This window comes from Amblyomma mixtum, chromosome 8 (assembly GCF_055824585.1).
Source record: "Amblyomma mixtum isolate Tamu chromosome 8, ASM5582458v1, whole genome shotgun sequence".
Classification (NCBI taxonomy): Eukaryota; Metazoa; Arthropoda; class Arachnida; order Ixodida; family Ixodidae; genus Amblyomma; species Amblyomma mixtum.
Window position 1 is genome coordinate 90,754,381 of NC_143019.1, and position 23,144 is coordinate 90,777,524.

Below are 23,144 nucleotides of genomic sequence, written 5' to 3' on the forward strand. Positions count from 1 at the left end.
TGAGTTTAAACTTCACAAACTTCCTCCTGCTCCACCCGGCAGCACTGCCCGGTCGTCGTCGTCTTCTACGTAGCACAAATCCATGCTTTCACCAACATTCGAAATTATTAAATGTTCGTAGATTTTTTCTCCCTGCCCCAAACTTGCGATTTTGCATGCGACTAAAGTTACTTCAGGGATACGTGCCCTTTTGCAAATAATAACTGGGCATATCGTTGCCATTTAATTCAGGAGTAAATCTCTTTACACTATACTGGCCTTTCTTGGGATCCGTTAGCTTAGCTTTGCAGAGTATGAAAGGTTCTTTTTGTGCTTGTTTTCGGAGAAGAAGTATTTGTACTTCTTTTTTCAGACTACAGCCAACGTTTCTCATTTCTCTGAACGAGCCTTTGAAATGGATTCATTCAAGATTTTCATCATCGTTTTCACGGCGGTGGCACTAGCACCTCTGATAACCGTCCCTTGCTGCTGTGCAAGAGATTGTAGGCAAAATCCGCAGGAATGCGGTGCGATGCAGGTAAGATCAAACAATGGTGTTTTCTCCGCTGCAAATGGACAAAACTCATATCTAATAGTTTCTTACGAAAAATATGTCATTTTAAAATCAACTTTCGGGCATAAATTCGCGCAATGAATATTCATGCACGCCGAAGGGAGTGCTGAGCAAGGTTTTCCATCGCACTGCTCGTAGAGACATCGTCAGGCATATTTTTGCCCAAAATCTTCGAACTGTAATGTTGCTGCAGTTCTACTATGCAATCATTCATAGACTATTTTTCTTTCTTAACTTGTAGGGACGCACGTATGGCTTTAGCATTGGGCCGGATAACGGCATTGCGAAGTTGTCTACGAGCGGAAAACATAGATTACAAGCGCAGCCGGGTAAAGCAGCTGGAGAGGAGGAGGCAGCTTTACAAACTGCGGCATGTGGATGACATGTGGTTATGTATATATCGTGTTCTCACGTGGCTTGTAGTTTTTACGGTATTATAGTATCCAGGCTTAGTGCAACCGCATACAATGAAATTTCTTCGCAAAACAAACAGCTTCTTCTTAGAAATAAAAAGAAGACCACATTTCCCTTCGAGCTATTCGACATTGTATGTGCAATTGGTCACTTTTAAGCATTCGTAGAAAGGAATACAGCCATTAAAATCATTAGGTTGAATTTTTTTTATTTAAAACAAAAACGTTTTTTTGCTTCCGCTACTTCCAAATCCTTGGCTAAAGTTCGTGCATCCCCCCAAAATAGGTGACTTAACTTCCTATCGAGCACAAACTGTAGTAAATGTTCAAGCTCCTGTGAATGTGGTCTTTCGAGGATGCTGTGACATATTTTAAACACATTATTCTACAGAAAATCAAGAAAACTGAAAAATTTTAGAAAGGTGCCTAGTTGCTATATGATATTTGCTGTGATTCCTCTCGCGCAAACAGTTTGGTGTTCAAGATGAAGACCCCGATAGTTATCTAACAATTGCTGTTCGGAATATGGAACTTATATCGATGATTTTGCAATTAGCTATAGTTATAAAGGTGTATACCTGCTAATGGCTAAGAAGTTCAGCACCCTCACGCTCTGTCATGCTCAGAAACAGGCGTCTTCTCATGAGAGGGTGTCTCTTGTATTATCAACATTACATTTCACTTTCCGAACCACCCTAACTATTGTGAGCTTGTTCACACGCACTACTTCCCTTCCGATGGCTATGATTCATTTTTGCATGTATAATGACGGCTTATGCGAAATATTTTTTTCAGCCTTCCTTTAACTGCCAGATATCAAAGAGCTCAAAAATGCCTTAAGCGCTGTCAAGAGAGAAATATTTTCTTGCCCACATTCAAGCCTATATTGTTAAGCGGCGACCAGCGCAGCTTTTTGACCCAGCCAATTTTTTGTTGCAAGAAGAGTAAATAATTTTAAGCTCTGGCGAAAGGTACTGTCATGTTGATATCAATAGAAAGGCGGCTTAAGCAGTGACACGGTTCAGACGGTACAGTTTCGAGAACTAAGTGTTACATTATAAAATGTGTTGACTAAATGAATGTACTCTTAATATAAATAAATTACGGCATTCTAACCTGTGAGAGACCACTATCATCGTGAATGGAGCTTTCGGATCTTAGAAAAACCAAACAGGGCCATGAGGCTCCACCGGCTGATTTCACGAGCGAACTGTGTAGGTCGACATCAACAACTGACCCGGATAACACAAGAATATTCTGCGCCCACTTTCATCCATACTTCTCTTTGCAGGGCGGGAGTTCGAATCAAGGGGCGAGAATGTGTTAAAAAAATTTTTCTCAGTACAAGCGGCGCTATTGCTGCCGCAGGGCAAACGTTAAAATACATAAAATGAGCAAGATGATCATTTCTTTGCAATAAACTATGTTTGGGTGTCCTAGTGTCCTGAATGTCCCTTTTCAGTACGTCCCAACAAACGGCTGTTGTGTTACAGATGTGTTAACCTTTTAGAATCTTCGACTTTACATATGACCACAGTTTAAGCGAGTTGTCGTGCTTAGTACCACTGCTGCCTTGACTGCGCGGTGTCTGAATCTAGAGAAAGAGCAAAATGAGCTGAGTGTGTTTTGTCAATTTTTTTACCCAACATAATGGTCTGTGAAATAGACAACATGCCTTTCTTTGTCACGAGAACAAAATGAAAGGCGGAAATATTTCGTCATTTTATTAACAAGATGATGGGAAGTCACAGTATAAAATATGTGAGATTTCCATCTGGTGTTGTCTACTCCAATTATGGCATTGATGTGGTCGCAGGTCCTCTCAGATTTTGCCATGCTCAACGACCTTGCCAGTTCGGATCCCAAGCCGCTTGTGAACTGCGAGGTTTACCAGAGAATCTCTTTATCCGAGGATGGAACCACGGCTCAATACACCATGGTGTACACGATTCCCGGAGATACAACCCCGTGAGTTGCCCTCTGAGTCCAGCGAGAAGTTTGAGAGATAAAATATTTTGTTTATCTTAGACATGTCAATGCTGTCATCATCATCATCATCATGCTCCAGGCACAAGAAAATCCTAATAGGCACAAAGCGTATATTCCGGACTAATTTTTCAGCGAAGAAAGCACAGCATACATATGTGACTAGCTTTTAAGCAGAAAATATTTAGCTCCAGTGTAGACAAACTAAACACATCAGTCTGGACTCGCACCTGACCTTAGGCCGGATATCACTGTGAACATGCGTTTGACCCTTACCGTAACGTTCCCAAATTTTTAATGACGACAGAGTTTACGATTTTGTCGAAAATTTTTTGTTCTGTGAACACTGAGATTTAGCCGCAGAACATTTGTTGTTTTGGTTTGGTTTGGTTTACCGGGTTTAACATTCCAAAGCGACTAAGGCTATAAGAGGGCTCGTTTTTCGAGCAACCTGTTACACCAGGGAAAAAGAGAACCATTCAAAGCTGGCGCGTTACCTGCACTGGCCCCTTATCAAACAGTGTGCGGAATGCATCGCATGCCGCGCTGCCTACGGGGGTGCGAATAAGTTGAAGTTATTCCTTTCTCAGCGCTCTGCGTTCTTGCCTTCGAGTTAGATGCAGATGCATACTTCAAACATTTTCAAACATTTAAAGGAAAGAGCAATTTGAGGGAAGCAATAAAACAAGAAAATTATTCTCGCAGTGAACGAAAGCATAAAAAAAGCACAAAGGCTCGATTCACAAGCACCGTAGAATGATTTTGACCGCGGATGAGGGAGTTTTTTCTTTGCTAATATTGAAGGCAGTAGGGTTTCCTTGAGGCGAAAATGTTTGAAAACGCCTCCACTAGACAGAGTGTGAGGGCTGTTCACGCGCACGAAAAAAATGCATCCTGCCCCAAGGAAAGCAATTTTCGCGATCGGAATATTTGCTGTAGATATTTAGAGGGGTTGTGACCGTTTAATAGACGTTTGTAGAATACCGAAGATGTATTGGCGTAGACATATACTGGTTTTCTGGGCGTTGGCTGCTCATGCGCAGAGTGCCCGCCTGGCCCCACCCATGATGAAATCGTGCAGGCGCAGGAGGCATCTGGTAAAACTTGTATACATCTACTCTTATACGTCGCCGGTGTGATAAAACAATGTGCTGTGTCGCTGGCTGACCCGATTCGTAGGTCATAGGCACCAACAGCTCTTTGGTTCGCTGTTGGCTGCAGATTGTAAATTATCCCATAATTTTGTGAGATGGCTACCTTCGAAAACAGGGAGTACAAAAGATAGATAAAAACTGGCCTATTCCTAACCACGGCCATAGCCACCCTGTAGCGCCGCAGAGGACGATGACACACGATGAAGAAACGAACAACACGAACAGTATGCGTGTGTAGTCATCCTCTGCTGCTCGAATGTCTTGCTATGATCGTGCAACAAGCCCAAAAAGCCACCCCTAAGCGTTCTCCAGCCTTGTTTTGGCGATTGCACAATAATCTCGCCGCGCTAAGCAAGCACGACCTAGCTCCACCATACATACTGCATATCCGAATCTAAACTGATATGTCATGACGTTTCACGTCTCACCCACCGCGCCCGCTAAACTAAGCAGCGGATCTTGAGTAGGGGCACATGCTGCTAAACCACGCGTTAAGAAACGCATCAACCTGGCGAGGTGGAGAGCTGCCACAGCTATCTTTTGAAAACGACTCTTGCGACCACGAACTCAAAATGGATGCAAGGGCTGCAGTTCTTGTCTAAATCATGAAATAGGCGGTAACAAGAAGCAGAACCAAATGTAAAATTAACCAACTTTTGCAGTCATATCTTTGTATGCTAAGCTTAGAGGTTACGCTTTCTTCTCATCAAAGCCAAAAAGAAAGAGTGTCACAGCTTGGGACAAAGGTAATATTTTTTTTTGTTTTAAAGAAAACCTTCGCATTCGCATGAGAAGCGAATTAGGTCCTGGTGGTATCCCCGAAAAATGCATTGCTGCTTGATTTGTCATTTTACCACAAATTTAGGACAGCCACCTGTCAACGGCCTTACCCCGCGCGGCATATGGTGCTTCTGAGTAGGAGATACTTTCCAATAACTGCTCAATTAATCAGATAAATGCATTTTTTTTTGTTGGAATAGATATTCTAGGTAATCTCCCGTACATATCAAAGACGGCGGCTTTCCAAAGGCTCTCATAACGCATTTTAATAATCATCAACATTTATCAGTGGGTATGTTAAAACAACAGATTTTTATGACCGTGTGATGACAAAAAAAAAACTCTACAATCTTCTATTTAACTGCGCTCTTCTAGTAGCTTTAAATAAAGCAGAGGCTGCTCTGTGAATAGTTCATACGGTATTTGTCCACAGAAATAGATATATCGTTAAGCAGTGATTCTAACAAGACGTCTAGCCCTACTCACGCTTAAAGGGACAGTGAGGAGAGCACTATTAATATTTTTTATAGCAAAACCCGATAGTTCAGTATGTCATGGCTTTGTTGCCACTTGGCCGGCAGCGAAAGATGCATTTATTTCTAAGAAATTTGGATTCGAAGTTGAAAAAGTTTTTCCCGCCGCTCTGATTCAAACTTGGGATTCTCCTATGACGACACAGGACTAAGTGACGTGAAACATGACGTAACGCACACTCCGTGATTTCTAGCGGCCAGCGCTGCCTAGCAGCAGCCGAAACGAAAGCTACCGCCGGCCGCACGTTGAAGGCATCTATCGGCTATTGCGGCCGTCGCTACAGTCGCTTCGCTTACGTTTGCACTGGCGTTTTGCCAGCGTTACGATGGATCTCGTTCTCGAAGTCGTCAACGAAGTTCTCGCAAATAGACACCTTTAGCATACCGTGTACCTTGTTACCGCAAGTGGAATACTGGGAGCCCCCCTAACGCCGGTGAGCAGGCGCTGATTGGTCCCGATGCTTCAGGCGCGCGCGTAGCTGCCGGGCACGTGGCGCCATCTGGCGACGTCAAGGAGATTTGCGCATGCATTGGCTGCGCCTGAGTGATTTGTGGCTTCTCGGGACCTAGAGTTGCTAGGACCATTGGTTCTAGCAACACTGTTTTGTCCTATGACGTCATCACGCTTGTACTTGCGAGTTTGGCCTGTGGCGGCGATACCTGTATTTTGGTTCTTGCTCTTTTCTACGTTACAAGAGCTTTGTTGTCAGTATGAGTGGCGTTTTTGTGATCAGGAGCTGGTATTCTGCCGATACAAGTCAACATCAATTTCTCCTTTAAGGGGTCTTGTCGATGCGCATCGCGGTGCAGCCGTGTAATTTAACGCTTTACTGTAGAGATGAAGCAGTTTTCGAATCGAACCGTCGCTGTCGTCACGTATCTTTTGGCCAGAGAAACGCACATCCATTATAGCCTTACCATTCGCCGTATGCTGCCGACGAAAGGAACTTGGCCATTGTCCCAATTTTTTGGTAACTCACCTATCGAGACGTGCATATCCTTTACGATGCAGTTAGAGAATATTTGCGCGATTGACATCGAAAGCTCGATAGCCGTATGATCCTCTGAACCCTTTTGCTTATTTCTTACGCTTATTGACGGGCTATACGCAATGCGGCAGTGAATTTTTATTCGCCTCAGTGTTGGGCCACTTTGAAGTGAATTGCGATCATTCTTAGATTCTGAGTTGAGTGCAACTCTTAACGGTAATAACGTGAAAAAACACTCCGCTTTATTAACACTTCTCACAGATTAAAATGCTGGCCGACCTGACCACGCAAAAGCATGCGGTTGAAGGTTTATTTCCTTCTCGTGCAATTGTTGGTAGAGCATAGATTCAGGACTGAATTGCCATATGAGGCTCAGCTTCGATGCCCATATTTACGGTTGTTTGTAAGGAGGGAACGTCTGTCGTCGTGCTGAGCCCGCATTTTATTAGTATCATCTAGTAGACTTGTCGACGAGCCCAGAAGATCTGAAATGACCAACGGCCATGCGCGGTATGAACAATGCCCCAACAGATTCTTTTCTCATATGTCTCTGCGCCCATTTGTAAAGAAGGAACCTCTAAGCCAGGGCGGTTCGCCGGAGGGCTTTAGTTCTCGTCTATGCTTATGAGATGATTTCCAGAACCGGGCGAGCATAAGAAGCTAAAACGGACTATAGAAGGAAGATCTCATTTTACATGTGCATGGTGCCAGGCATTGATTTCGAGAACATTAAGGCATTCTAGCACGCATCTAGCACTTTCTTTGCATAACAAGCTTCTCTAAAGCTTGTTCGAAAGGGTAACGCATGCGGCGTCGCGAAATCTGCCACAAGGCGAGATTCAGAAGTTTTGAAAGGGGGATTGTCGACAAAACTCTCGAGGGCCTCAATCTTGCGAATAGTGTTTTGTGCGCAAACTAACCTCACAATTAATGATCGGCTATGAGAGCACCCTGCAGCGAACGGCTGTATCTAACAATATGACATGATCACACCATTATACTTAGTGGCTACATTAAGCGCCATGTGGAAGAACTGGACGCAGTCTGCCATGCGCAGAAGTAAGAACAAGGTTTGTCAGCGCCCCTTATCTAACTCCAAGTAAAACAAAGTTCTCATTTTTGTTCGCAAAAACAAAAGAAGGGCGCGGTTCTTGCGTTAGCCATGAGTGTATTCTGTAGTATGGCCACGTTTTCTCCTCGTATTTCAAGGTTTTTGTTCTTATCAGCCCATTTGCTATTTTTTTTGTCTCTCGAATTTTAAGGACTGTTCTAAGAACAAACCATTTTTACCAGCAGCTATAGGGCCGTGCTGCTCAGTGTAATTCCACAGCGCAGGCGCTCGTTGCCTTTCCCACAGAAGCCTTATTCACAAAACCAGACTAGTTCTCCTTGTGGCCCTCGCTGTTTCTTTTTTTTCCCCCACGGGCTGTTTATTCGTGCAACGGTTCATGACATGTTTGCGAAAAAACGCACTTTGCGCTTGAAACATTATGCGGAGTGTGCATATGTTACGAAATCGCTAAAATTTAAATTGTATTTTTGGACGAAATCACATTGCCATGGAATTACGACGAGAGCATGTTCATGACCCCATAGATTACTTCTTGCATACAATGGCTACTATTCTTAACAACGTGATCGGCGATGCCCGCTGATACTTAGGGGGATCCTGAACATGGCGAAGAGCCCATCCTACGATACCTGTGATAAACGTACAGTTAACACTGTTTCCTATCCTTCGTAATTAGTTCTCTAATGTTACATACGAACGGGAAATGCGTGTACCGATACATTCATAGACTCTGTAGTGGCAGCTCTACTTTCTCAGGAGATACCACCCGTTTTAGAAGCTTAGCCGGATTAAAATACCAAATGACAAGGTAAGTGACCATGTGGTTCACAGTTTTCACCGATCGCCAGCCACAAAATGGGGCGGTCATATGCTCACTACTCGCTCACTCAACAACAGTCTTCGTACGGCAGGTAGACTATGGTGAGTAACTATAAATCGCTCTTAAGAATAGGCGGAACATGTTCTCCAAACATTTCAAAACGTATAACGCTATAGGAAACATGAAAAAGTATGCATTGAAATATTTGGCAAAGAAATGGTGCACTATTGCATGAGAGAGTTCAATGAAAGTGTCAAGATGTGATAAGTGCTGTCGCGTGAACAGAGAAACAGCGAGAATGGCATTTGAACGAAAATCTTTATTTGGGTTGCTTTGCGCCCGCAAATAACTGAACCACTCGGCGACGGCGTAGCAACAAGCGCGCTCGGCGGTCGTCGAACAAAATGCTCGCCGCTCTAAGCCGTGCTCTCTTTAAAACTGATCGCAAACTTTCGAGATAAAGCTTGGAAAGTTACTAGAACGTAGAATCGGCTCCGCCTGGATGCAATCATTTGAGATACATCTAGGGGTGTCTCGCATCACAAACACGACGATAAAGCAGCGTGCCGGCAGCTTACAAGAATGAACAAACAAACCGCATTACTCCCGCCTCAAAGTAGCATCGACTCGACGCTTTAAATCACAAGGAAACACTAAACAAGTGAAATGGATTGTGCGAAAATAAACACCGAGTGTTAAAACACAGCGTCATTTAGCGCGCATGATATAGGCGGACGACATGGACCACTTCTGCTCGTACGCGGCGTCGGTGGGATGCAGTCATTTGGTCAGGGACGACTTCATAGTCCAATTCACTTAGCCGACGAAGAACCTTGTACGCGTCGGAATACCGGCGCAAAAGCTTTTCACTTAATCCGCGGCCCGAATGAGTGTCCAAACGCAGACTCGGTCGCCTGGCTTGTATTACACGTTGCGCCTTCGTAGGTTGTAGCGTCTGGCGTCGGTCCGCTGCTCTCAAGTCTTCGGGTTTCTTCCGCGCGTTGAAGGTAGGCGGCGGCGTTGACGTTATATTCTTCGGTAACATTAGGCAACATGGCGTCTAGCGTGGTCTTGGTCTCTCTGCCATGGAAGAGCCTAAAAGGCGTAATCTGGGTGGTCTGCTGCAATGCGGTGTTGTATGCGAAGACGACGTAAGACAGAATAACGTACCAGGTCTTGTGTTCGGCATTGACGTAGATGGTGAGCATATCGGCGATGGTTTTTTTCAGGCGCTCGATCGGTCCATTGGTCTGCAGGGGGTAAGCAGTTGCACTACGGTGGCTGGTTTGGCTGTAACACAGGATGGCTTGCGTCCGTTCCGCCGTGAATGCTGTTTTTGTGCCCGTGATGAGCACATCGGGGGCGCCGTGTCACAGAAGAATGCACTACACGAAAATTTTGGCGACTTCTGCAGCTCTTTCATTCGGTAGCGCTTTTGGCTTGGCATAGCTGGTCAGGTAGTCGGTCCCTATAATGATTCACTTATTTGCAGATATTGACTTCGGAAAAGGGCCAAGCAAGTCCATGCCGATATGCTGAAAGGGCTTTGAGGGGGGTTCAATAGGATTCAAAAATCCTGCTGGTCGGGTTGGAAGGGTCTTTCGTCGTTGACAATATCGACAGATTTTGACATAATGTGCGACAACGGTAGACAGTCGGGGTCAGTAATACTTTTCTTGAATGCGGAGGAGGGTGCATGAAAACCTGAGATGTCCAGCTGTCGGGTCGTCATGTGAACCCTGGAGAACTTCTCCGCGCAGACTTTCAGGTACAACAACGAGCTGGGCTGTTTTGTACGCTGCAAAGTTCGTCTTCACGAGAACATCATTCTGTAAACAGAACGAAGAAAAACTTCGCACGAACGAGGCGGGGGGTGAAGAAACATTTTCTTCCAAGTACTCGATGAGGAATTTTACTTCGGGGTCAGACCGTTGCTGTTGTGCAAAAGAGCTGGAACTGATAGGTCCCAGGAAGGCGTCCTGATCGTCGTCCGGCGGCGGTGCATCTACAGGGGTTCGTGACAGGCAGTCGGCGTCAGAGTGCTTGCGTTGGGACTTGTAAACGACAGTGACGTCAAACTCCTGGAGACGCAGGCTTCATCGCGCGAGGCGGCCGGAGGGGTCCTTCAAAGTGGCGAGCCAGCACAGTGCGTGGTGATCGCTGACCACCTTGCATGTTCGTCCGTGCAGGTAGGGGCGGAATTTCGACGAAGCGCAGATGATGGCAGGGCACTCCTTCTCAGTTGTCGTATAATTAGCCTCGGATTTGGACAGGGAATTGCTAACGTACGCGATGACCTTCTCGACTCCGTCAGTTTTCTGAACGACGACAGCGCATAGGCCCACGTTACTTCCATCGGTATGAATTTCAGTCCCGCGGTTTTCATCAAAGTGCGCGAGGAACGACGCTGAAGTTCCTTAAAGGCTTCCACTTGCGGCGCCTCCCATTTAAAGGGTACCTCTTCTTTTGTCAGGTAGATCAGTGGCTCGGCGACCCGCGAAAACTTCTTGACAAATCGCCTGCCATGCGCGCACAGTACGAGGGGTCTGCACACAACTGTATCTTACCGGTACTCACCTATGGGGCAGAAACGTGGAGGCTAACCAAGAGGGTTCAGCTTAAGGACAACGCAGCAAGCCACGGAAAGAAAAATGATAGCTGTAACGTTAAGAGATCGGAAGAGGGTGGAGTTGGTGAGGGAAGAAACGCGGGTTAATGATATCCTAATTAAAATCATGAGGAATAAATCGGCTTGGGCAGGGCAAGTAATGAGAAGGCACGAATGCGAAGGCCGCTGCGGAAAGTGCTGACGCTCTGGCTAGCTGCTGCTAAGAGCGGCGGCCGTTCACTTTACCACGGTCAGCGGACACGCTCCGTTTGCTCGAAGCGAAGTTGAGAGCGCTGCAATATGGTAGCGCACGAGCGCAGTCACGTGATATTTTTTTATACATCGCAGGCCTTCCTTAGATGCCGGAAAAAGACCCCGTAGGAGATATGATGCGACAATAAACTGGATCGGTTGTTTATAAACCTGCTCTACAACCTAACGTAACGGTCTTGGCACTAAAATGAATATTTAAAAATTTGCATAATTCATCTTAGTTAATTCGCTAATTAAGGGCAATAAAAAATATTCTGAGGAGCGCCACATGACGGCAAACAATATATCGCTGGTTTCAGCGGGCTGCTGTTTACCGCTTTTTTAAATCCTTGGTTCAAGTTACGTGAAACACACTGAATATTACAACTGCTCTCTAATAGTACCACAGGGACTCACTCGGTCATCGGTAACGCGGCAGGGAATTGTCCAGAAAGTTTACTCCTGTGGTCAGTCGCCGACACTGCTGTATGAAGTGGAGACTGCTGCACAAGACAGGAGCAAAGCTTCGCGCTTCCGTTTCTCATTGCCGAGTTTTCTTTTTTCTTCTATACCTTCGTACGTCGTGTGCGAGCGCGTTGATTTCGCGCCGCGCCGGCTTCCTTAATCTGCTCCGAATGTGCGCCTAACTTAGTAAGATCTGGGTTCTTTCTTTGGTTAGCGTTTGCTGGCAGTAGCCAGTGTTTCCTAGAAATGGTGCTTGAACGAAATAAAATTATGTGCAGCTGAATAACCGAAATATTCATAAACACCTGTAATTATTTAAATACGCTGTTTTCCTGAGATTCCCCCAATAAATATGCGTAGGGCCGGGTGCGTCAAATTTAAGCCTCAATTAACTAATCATTGCTGCGGGGTTATGGCCCAAGAATTGCGATAGGCATTTGCAGAACGGCACACGTGGTAGAACTTAACTGCTTCCAAATATTATTATCGCATTATTCGTCCTGTACTGTTTCATGTGCAGCTAATGAGTTCAAGATTTTAATTACATATGCATCAAAAGAGAAACGCGTCTCAAGTGAGGATAGAGACAGGCGTTTAAACATGGTCTTGTGTTAGCTGCCTGTTCGAATGAATACGCGGGAATTGTATTGAAAAACGTTTAATTCGTCAAAATGCGGATGCGGACGGCTAGCGGCGACCTCAGCGGCCCACTCGGTGGCCAAGGCTTGAATGGCCGGATCCGAGTTGACACGTATGGTGTCCCATTGCTCAACAGAAGGAATTTGTACTAGATCCTCCGGTGGAGGTTTTTGTTTACACTGCCAAAAAATGGCATCATACGTGGCTGTTACGGCTCAGAATCTGCACTCGGGGTCACATTCATCTGAGTACCTTTTTCTCAATATATACGGGGCTAACAAAGGACCTCGAATGGGGTCTTTTCCAGGCCGTCTCTTGCACTTGATCCAATGTTTAGTCAGGTGGTGAAAATTGATGCCTATAAACTTTGTGACGTCGGTGGGCCGTCCATATCCACTGGTTACTCCAAGGAGGAGTAGGCATCTTTGCACGATATCACAAGACAGTACGCGGCAAGGGAATGACGGTATTCGACATCGCGCTATACATAATCTGCAATTGACTAGCACCTTGAGGATATTGTTGCATTTTGTCCAACCGATGCTGTAGGCCACTGGTTTCAGGAAAAGAATCTATGTGAAAGCATAGGCTATAACGGGTGAATATTTGTACGAGAAGTAAAGACGCAAGAAAAAATAACGCAACCGTACAAAACGAGTTAGCAGTGTTGATAATGATATTTTAGAGTAGGGAGTGTCATCCAGGTCACTTCCAACACTAGAGCTCTCGAGTTATAGCTTTCAGGACAAAGAAAAATGGTTTCCTTCTAGCAGCAAGAAACTCAGCTGGCGCCTTTATGCTTCTATTTTCGGATCACAATAACATTTAATATATTCACAATCATTAACAGAGTTAAACGCAGTGAGTGTAAAGGCAATGTTTGAGTTCTGTGAATGCTTTTGCCGCCTATAATCGCCTTCTTTGCTTTCTCCATTTTATTGCAGAATATACGACACATGTACCTTTCAGGCGGTGAACAGTACCCTGATGTACATGAGCTGCGCAAACTGTAAGTGGTCAAGTGCAAAAGTTGCCCTTAAATGAGTTCAGACACCTAATTTTGTTAAGATGTTTTCTTCTCTACAATGATATGGAGGACACTCCTCTGCATGAATAAACACGTGGTACACGTCTAGGAGCCGTAAATAATTTATCGCGGCGGTCGAATTTCGATGGAGGCGAAATTCTCGAGGCCCGTGTACTGTGCGATGTCAGTGCACGTTAAAGAACCCCTGGTGGTCGAAATTTCCGGAGCCCTTCACCACGGTGTCCCTCATAGCCTGGGCCGCTTTGGAATGTTAAACCCTAATAAACCATAAACCAATCAAAATTTTCTCTTATGCTGTTTTGGTTTCGGTTTCACCAGCCAAACGATGACTGCGACGTCAAAGTGTGCTTAACGTGATGCATGAAAATTTGCAATATAATCGCTGCTTCTAAGTTCGTTTTCGTTTCTTCTATTGACGCAGGCTTTATTTAGCACTGCAGTGGAATGAAACATCAAGCAGCGATTATATGGGAGTTTTTTTTTCATCTCTCACACGACCTATAAGCGCACTTTTTCATCATAGTCATCATTCATCTTTTGAAACTGAATCAGCAGGAGAAAGACATTTGGTTTTAATTTCTTAGGGGCATTGGGAGGATACTATGTAATAATTGCAAAGAAGAAACATGCTGTAGAAAAATAAGGCGTCTATACTTCTCTAGGAGTATGCCAGTAGTCATTGTCATTGTTCTGTCATTGCTGCTCATTCCTAGTGTCAAGTTGATTTTCATAAAAAATAATATTAAGAAAACGAGAAATGGCCGTGACCATCTGGCATCTTATAAATTGAAAACACAAGAGGATACTGACCATTCGCGTACACATGTGTCCGAAAGCAGGCTAACAGAAAGGGGGTAGGTAGCGTTCAGAAAACAGTATACTCAAAACAGAATCGCAATCGGCCATTCTATGTCAAACATCAGTGAAAGGGTGAACGTCAAAGTGCTCTGCGCGATGAAGATATAAATAACTCCAAGGAATACCAAGCACTGGAAACAATATGGATGAGCAGTCGTTTCAGTTATCTGGGAAAACTGTTAGGACATGCAACATACGCGTTTGTCCCTCCCGATGAACCGATTTTTACAAGAAAAATCGTACCCTTCTGACAAAGCGGCTGCCTTCCTGCAGGATTTGCAGCCGACAGCAACTGTTGCGAGGTTTAGCCCTTTCAGAGAGGCATATGACTTTGACCTCAGCACTTCGCCCAAAGGATGTATTTAAATCCGGACAGATTCTTTAGGCGCCACTGTCGAATGGAACACGCAGCTGAACCGCCAGCCGTGTCTGACATGGAAGTTATCCGATTTTAATGGGTCATTTGTCGCTGTTATGTTTCATCAGAGTTTACGCCTGTGGGTCTTAAACACTAGAAAAGTTTTCTTTTTGTTTAGTGTATCTCACTCGATAAAAATGATAAATATTGACACTAATCACCTTTGAAAAGGCAAGAAAATGCACTTATACACCAGCGTGAACAGAACTCAACGTTTAGCTGGCGAAGATCTGTGTGCGAGTACACTGGACCGAGACAGCACCTTTCGAGTAGGAACAGTCATTATTTCTTTTAAGCAAAACACCACGTCGCATCGCGCCTTAACTAAAGTTTCTTTTATTGACGGAAAAACACCCGTAATTTTAATACTTCCTAACAATACTCAGCATATTCACTGTTGCTCCAAAATGATTGCTTTCAACTCAAAACTCAATCCTAGGAATATGTGAGCCTGTGATAAATTTCTAGCTCACCGTTCTCACAGATTCAAACTTGGTCTACCGCTTCATACTCGACTATGTCAACGGAGACCATTGCTTGGTAGGAAGACAGCGCAAAAAACGACAACCACAGGGGAGGACAAGACACAAAAGCGGTCTTCCTACCAAGTATGAATTACCAACTAACCCAGCACCATGTTTTATTGAAGTTCAAATTGATGGTGCAGTAAAACAGAGCACGTGGTGACGACTGTAATATGATAGCAGCTGTTTGTTGTGAATAAAAAAAATAATAGGCAGTAGACCCGCCTACTTAGACTAGCCGTCATCACGCTGCCGAAATAAGTTGTATAGCCTAACCACTAGTGCTGGTTTCCTGCACTCAGGTGTGGCCCTTCTATATTTACAGTTCTCCGTAGCTTACCAACCCGTGAAGTCTCGGCACATAATACCGCAGGTCAGCAAAGCTAGAAGAGGCGCTCAGGAGAAATTTTTCTCTGCATCCAGGCGGATACCCAGGTCCTGCCGATATAAACCTCCGGTGGCGGCTATACGACTACGTTAGGGAGTTGGAGATGTGTCTTTGAGCTCATGTTATGCACACAGTGTATGCAGTTGATAAGTTGTCCTGGTAATAACCATAAGAACTTAACAGCTTCTGATCAAGAAGATGACCCATTCATAGGGATGTATAGGGGCGCGTATTGCCGGAGACGTCGATGTGGTGCTATCACCGCATTGACTTCTTTTAAGAAGTGAATACACTACTGCATCCTATTTCCGGAGATAGTTTGCATTGCCTTCCACCTTGAAATAGAGAAAGCAAGCACTTTATAGATCAAATTGTACTTAATGCTGAAGTATTAGTCAGGTTAGAACATCAACCACTAATTGTGTTGTTAAGAACTTGCGACCTTCGACAATATACCACGTGTGTTACTGAATACCTTAAAACTCCTAAACTTACTGACTTGGAGAATCGAAACAAATTATTTTGAGAAACAAACAGCCGGCCACAGTTTAGGTCTATTAAGGCGGAAGCCTTTAATGTCTCATCGTTGTAAGCAGCAGTTGTCGACAGAAATTGTCACGGTTTTCAAGTGGTGGAAACGGTCGTGACGTCACAGTGCGCGAATTTCAAACGGGGCCAATTGTACTTTGGCTAGTAACCATGCAACAACCACTTGACGGGATCGTATAGTGATGCTCCAATTAAGTGGGACTGAGCTTAGTTAATTGCTTAATTACCCAGTTAACCTAATTAGCTTTACCAGTCAGGCCATATAAATAAATAACACCGATTAAGAAATTGGTCGAGCTCAGGAATCGAACCCCGGTCTTCGGCGTGAGAGACGAGCATGCTATCCACTCCGCCATGCCAGCTCGATGGTTTGGAACGAACAAAGGCGCGTCCAGTGAATACGGTGTCTTCACTCACTCTCATCCTCCTCCATTCCCTTCCCGCGAGGTTTAGGTGTCCACCGACAAATGAGAGACAGATACATTTCCTTCCCTCAAAAACCAATTTACTGACGAGCGAGGCGTAGAACCGAATGGGCGATGGCGTTCTATGGACTCCTTGGCAGCATTGCAAGACGCTGCCACTTCCTCCCTTCCTCTACGGTGCGGTTCAGGTGTCCACCCAGATGACAGAGGATTACTGCGCCATTTCCTTCCCTCAAAAAGCGTTGCGTTCAAAGGGCAAGGCATCGCGCTGAACGGGTGGTGTTCCGTGGACTCCCTGGCAGCGCTACAACGCGCTGTCGCGTTCCACTCCTAAAGGCGAAGCTTAAGCGTAATTAATTAGCAATTAATTAGTATTCAGGCATTAATCAGTAATTAACCATTAATTAGTGATTTGTAATCACTTAGTAATTAGTAGTCAATTATATGTGACGCCACCGGTGCCACAGAAACAGCGAAGGTGGTGCGGAAAACGCTTCCGCCTCTACCCACTTTAGACAGTCAAAGTGCCCCCTGAATTTTTATGATAGTAAACTGCATCAGTCCAACACATTTTCACGTAGTGATGGCGTCAGGGAAGGCAGTGAGAAAGACAGCGAAAGAACGGTTCTGAAAGAAACATTTTATCAGGGCTGACCTGCGCCTACAAAGAACTGAATGACTCGGCGGCGGCGGGAGCAAGAAGCGTGCTCGGCGGTAGTCGAAAACAATGCTTGCAGCTCTTGGCAGCGATCAATTTAAAGCTGGCAGGGAACGTTCGATACAAGGAACCAAGAACAATCGAGATATGTCCGGTCGCAAATCGCGTAACAAAAAAAAAATAATAAAGCCACCTGCCGGTTCCTTTAGGCGTGAACAAGCAAACTATAAAGATACGCGGCATTACTGCCTCTTTAAATAAGCATCGGCTCGAAGATTTGCAACAAAAGAAAGAAATGCAAAATAACAGAAGGCATCACAGAAGAGAAAACACTTGGACTGAAAAAAACGTAGCGTACGCTAGCTTCCATAATAAGACTTCAGCGCACGATGTGCGCAGCATCTGTGAGGGAACAGCGCCTCTGTGATACTGTCGCTCTGTCGGGAGACACTTCGTAGACAAGCTCTGCAATTCGATGAATGACCTTGTATGGGCCAAAGTAACGGTGCAGAAGCATTTCACTAAGTCCGCGGCGCCGAACGGGCGCACGCACAAATACATGGAAATACAGGGTCACCTTGCTTGCATTCCGCGTAAAGTAAGCGTAGGTTGTACAGTCAGGCATCGATGCGCTGTTGACGTTTGATCCGCAATCAGCAACTCTTCGGGCTTCTTCATCGCGCTGAAGGTTGGCGGCGACGTCGATGCTATCTTCATCGTTGACGATTGGATCGTGGCGTCTAGTGCGGCGGTTGCCTCCCTGCCATGAACGAGCCTAAACGGTGTCATCTGGGTGGTCTTTAGCACTGCGATATTGTAGGCAGAGACGCCGCGAGGGAGGATGGCTTCCGGGTCTTGCGCTCGCCGTCCACTTGCATGGCGAGATTGTCAGTGATAGTTTTGTTCAGACACTCCGCAAGACCATTCATCTGCGGATGGCACGCAGTAATCCGCCCTTGGCGTGTGCGGCTGTAACTCACAATGGCCTGGGGCAGCTCGACCGTAAACGCCATTGCTCTATCCTTGATTAGAACTTCTGGGGCGCCGTTACGCAAACGGATCTGCTCGACAAAAAATTTTGCGACTTCAACCGCAATACCACTCGCCAGAGCTTTTGCTTCGCCGTAGCAGGTCAGGTAGTCGGTCGCTACGATGATCCACTTATTGCCCGATATTGACGTAGTGATTTGGCGCAGGGAAACCATTCCCATGTGTTGAAAGGGCTTGCTCGGCTGGTATGGGCTTGAAAAGTAAAGCCTGGCTGATCGGCGCCTTTTGTCGTTGACATTCGTGGCATGTTTCGAGATAATGTGCGACGTCTGCGCATAATTGCCACCAGTAGTATTTATCTCGAATGCGACGTAGAGTGCGGGTAAACTCGAGGTCCGCAGCCTGCGGAACCTGCACACTTTCTTCTTGTAAGCTTTTCTGAAAGCCGAGGAGGTGTTCTGTCTTGAAGTTCTGCTTCGCAAGCGTACGACTTCGCAGACACAGAGAGGACAAACCGCTCTTGTACGCTGCTGGGCTTGAGGAAAGTTCTTCCACATACTAGATGAGGACTGTAGGTCGCCGTCCGAGCGTTGGTGTTGCGCGAAGTCACTGGGGCTTATTGGTCCCAAAACGGCATCCTCCTTGTCCTCTTCCAGTGGCGTCTCGACTGGAGCTCAAGAAAAGCACTCGGCATGGGAGACCTTGCATCCAGATTTGTTGACGACTGTGATCCCGACCTCCTCGAGGTGCAGGCTCCGGCGAACAGGGCGGCGGCCGGAAGGGTCTTCCACGCTTTCTTCAGTCCATTTTTTCTAACGAGAATGAAGCCTAGGCCACGCTGCATACGTCGGTATGAATTTCAGCGTCGGCTTTGTCATCTAACTGCCCGAGGACACGAGGGTACTGTAAGCGACGCTGAAGTTCATTGAAGGCTTCCAGTTGAGGTGCTTACTGTTTAAATGGGACGCCTGGTTTTGTCAATTGGGTTAGAGGCTTGCCGATGCTGGAAAAGGTCTTGAGAAATTGTCGGTAATACACGTATAGTCCGAGATATCTAGGCACAGCTTTCTTGTCGGTCGATGGCGGCGACTGCGAGAGCGGCTGTTTTCTGTACGTTTGGGCGTACTTCATCCTTTGTGAAGATATTGCCTAGAAACCGCAGCTCTGTTTAGAAGTGGGACCTTTCGGCATTCAAGGTTAGCCGGGACGACTTCATTGCCTCCAGCACTATTCGAAGCCTTTGCAGGGGGTTATGAAAGTACAAGGTGAAGACAACGATATCATCTGTGTACACGAGACAAATCTGCCATTTCAGACATGCCAGTACTGTATCCATTGCCGATTCGAAAGTGGCAGGCGTGGAACACAGTCCAAATGGCATCACCTTCAACTTGAAGAAGCCGTCAGCAGAAGCAATCGAGGCAGAACCGAAGTATGCCGCCCTTCTTTCTCAGAAAACAACAGGTGCCGCCCAGGGGCTCTTCGACGGCTGGATGACGTCGTAGAGAAGCAGGCATTCAAGTACATTTAGTCCCGGATGGCTTGTCATTCTCGCGGCGACATACAGTAGAGACATTGGCGAAGAGGTCGGGTGTGTTCGTTGGTTCCAATGCGATGTTTGACATTCTGCGTTTGTAGGACTTCTGATGACGACGAAAATAACTCGCTGAACCATACAAGAAGGTTGCGTATTTGATGCTGTTTCTTCAGGTGTAGGGCTGGGTTGATGTCAAAAGTGGGCGAGTTCTCTTCATGAAGCGAATCTTCTGCGGATAGTCGAAGAGGGCGAAGGCGTCTTGTACGCAGGATATTTCGTCCAAGAAAGTAATCGTCGTTCTAATGTTAACTTGCCCGTCCTCTTTGCTGAAGTTCATCAGTAGTTCTTCAGCTTGTCGGGGAGAATATCTGCAATGTCTCAGTGATGCAGTGATGAAACCGCAGAGAGCACTTCCCACCCAAGTTGATGATTCAGGGGGCAGAGGTACTGTGGGAGGTACAGTCACGTTGAACACGTCGAGCAACTGGATATCTAGCTGGCGCTTCAAGACAAGGCCACCTAAAAAGATGGAGACATGAGCTAAAGCAAACACCGAAGACTCGAACGGGCTAATATCCGGTTGGAGAAGCAATTTGGCGCATGCACAGGTGCAGTGCAACCGTTGCACACATGACTGCTTTGTTGTGAAATCGGCGGCGGCGACAGTTCGGTGGCACCTGCGGAACACAAATGGCGAGCCAAACTGCACTGAACTCCACCGCAAGCTTTGTTGAGAAAATGAGGCCGAGAGCACGCGCATTGACGACAACATGTGCAATAGGGTCCCCATTGTACGTGTCTTGTGTTAATGCCTTAAAGGCGTTGGTAGGACACATTGACATAAGACTGATTCGTCCAGTATGTTAACAGCAACTTAGTGTCGACCAACGCCTTCATACCAGGGCAACTGTTCCCCAAGCATTGCTTCTGGCTATGCTGTCGGCACTCTGCAGGAGTTGAGGCATGAGAGAGGCTCCTAGTCCTCCTTTGTTCCTGTACCCCCAATTTTCTTCATCATCGATACATTGGCGGGTCTTGAGCGATTTCCACTTCTAACGTGTGTTGCCCCCTCGCAACATTGATTCCCCAGAAAATAAAGACAGTGCCTATCTCCCGACGATAGGGCCGGCGAGCAAAGACGAGGAGCTCCAGCAGGCTGGAGCCGACAGATGGAAACGAAAGAGACTAGTTCCGATGGCGTAGAGCACGTAGCGACTGGAGAGAGGGAGAGAGAGATAACTTTTATTTTTCAGCTCAAGTCCTGGAGATTGACAGCCAGCACGGAAAGTTACAAGGGCCAGAAGCTGGGCGCCTTTGCCCGCGAATGTTTACAGCATGGTTGCGGAGGAGTCGGAGGGCGACACGGTGAGCTGGGACCTCAGAAGGTGGCCGTGGTGTAGCCAGAGGCCGCATCGACTACATGCCTCCAAACATCAAGAAATGTTAGAAGTGCAGCCGGACAGGATACTTTGCCTATCTGGCCAGGGCCGACAACTGGAAATCTGGCAGCACGGTCTTCCTTGAAGATGTCAAGCATTACATTTTCGTCGGGATGTCACAATTTTTATCTGTAATACGCATCCTGAAAAGGCAGGTCTCTTCCGAGTCGTTTACACACTGTGTACACAGTGCACGCTGTGCCTCTGCAGGTACCAACGCAGGGGTAAAAATGCAGGCGTCCAGAAGAAAAGGCTTTGATGTCACACTTCTCAATAAGGTGTAGGCTTTACAGTCGTATTTGCTTTAGATGCTACAAGGCACAAAGTTGTGCCAACCGTTCATTGTGTAAAATCTAGGCGCTGCGTTTGAGACGCGAACACAACTATGCTTGCGTCCTGTGGTTTCCTGTGTGCGTGTCTTGATTTTAGCACCCGGATTTTTCAAGATACTGTAACATAAGCACTTGGCAGGTTTTCTTTAACTGTCATCGCGATTACGCATCCACAAACACCAAGAAGTCCGCATCCTATGCACAAATCAAACAGGCTGACAACTACAAGCATATGAGCAAAGCTTCATGCTCGTGAGCAGAGCACTAGAAGCAGCCTTCCCCTCCTTCGATTCTCGTGGGAAGGATGACTGCAAAGCAAGCTTCAAACCGGTCGCGCTAGCCCTGCCCGTGATGCACACTATACTTCAATCCTGTCTGAGACCGCCCATACGTTGCAAATAGGCTACTTGTCTGCCCATTGAAGATATCAGTCTATCTAGAGTCATTTACCCTGGTTATGGTTGTTGGCATGAAATAATATAGAACGTCACACTCATTATCTCACAGCAAGCGCGCTCTCGAAAAAAACTGGCAGTGGTTTAGCTCTTGTAAACTTGGTTAGAGCGAAGGCTCCATCACACTTGGCTGCGCTTTAGGCACCTGAAATGCCTCGCAGGTGTTTCAGGCCCACTATAATACGCGCTCTCATACTTGGCGAAACTACATGCGACATCGGCTTCGCATACTTAAGTGAAAGCTGAGTCACATGCCTAAACACATGACCACATCTGGTGAAGCGGCGGTCAGCGCAGCGCGGTTGGAGCAGCGGCGCGGCGGCGGCAGCTGCGGCGAGTCACGTGGTCTGACGTCACAGCCTCTCCTCCGGAGCTCCTGCTTCTGAAGGTCCAAATGCAACGCCCGATAACTTGCGCGAAGCACAGCATAGTGGAACTCTCGCTCCAAAACGTTTACTTCAGATCGGCCTCACATTCTAGCCGCGTGGTATTCCTTCCAGCAGGTAGAGCGTGCTGGTCCCTTCATATTATGAAACATTTCAAACTAGTGCCCTGTATGACTGGCCGATATAGCCTTTTTTTACCACAGCTTTTCTGATGTCGATATTACGAAAGGCGCCGCTGTTACTTTCCCTTCTTGATACAACTCCTTCACCTGAGTCTGTGTTGGCAGTGAAATGAGCTATAATAATTTTTATTTTGACCTTCTCCGGAAATAGTGTATTACCATTTGTTCCTTCAAATGAATCAGATCATTTATGTTCTATGCACTTTTTCTCCTCGTTTCAGAGTTCTACTATTTGCTCGCCAATCCCGACTCGGATATCTCAGAATATCAAGGGTGCTTCAATAGGATCGATGCGTACTCTGGCGGCATCGTCACTTCCATGCGAGACGAAGAAAAATGCGAAAAGGTTCCTCCAAAGCTGCCCTGAGGAACAAAATTCGTGCAGAAAACCTCCTTGGTTTCCTTATGTATAACGACGTTTCAGGTCAGAGAGCGGGAAAAACATCACGCAAAATTTCCCTGCCTGTTCTGGTATACTTCTACAAGCATTTTATCACACTACTGCTGGAATAAATGATAAGGCATTTGATTGCTATCTTCGCCTAAAAGGAATGCCGTGATGTGCAATAAAAAGTGCGCTACATTCGTGCTTTTGAACTGACCACTTCCAGAGACTGTTATCATTACTGCTATAAGACGCTAGTGCAATTTATTCTGCCGTGCTTGATAAATATCACGTGGAAACAAAAAT

General features: G+C 46.1%; 1 protein-coding gene across 1 annotated transcript; it reads left to right on the forward strand.

Annotated features, from left to right (window-relative positions):
• The first annotated feature begins 373 nt into the window (after positions 1-373).
• On the forward strand, positions 374-22,820 carry LOC149333472 (uncharacterized). The gene is made up of 6 exons (XM_089557729.1): positions 374-517; positions 2,783-2,934; positions 13,209-13,273; positions 15,073-15,128; positions 20,913-21,024; positions 22,675-22,820. The coding sequence occupies exons 1-6, from the start codon at positions 395-397 to the stop codon at positions 22,818-22,820; spliced, it is 654 nt and encodes a 217-aa protein (XP_089413855.1). The 5' UTR covers positions 374-394.
• The last annotated feature ends 324 nt before the right edge of the window (positions 22,821-23,144 follow it).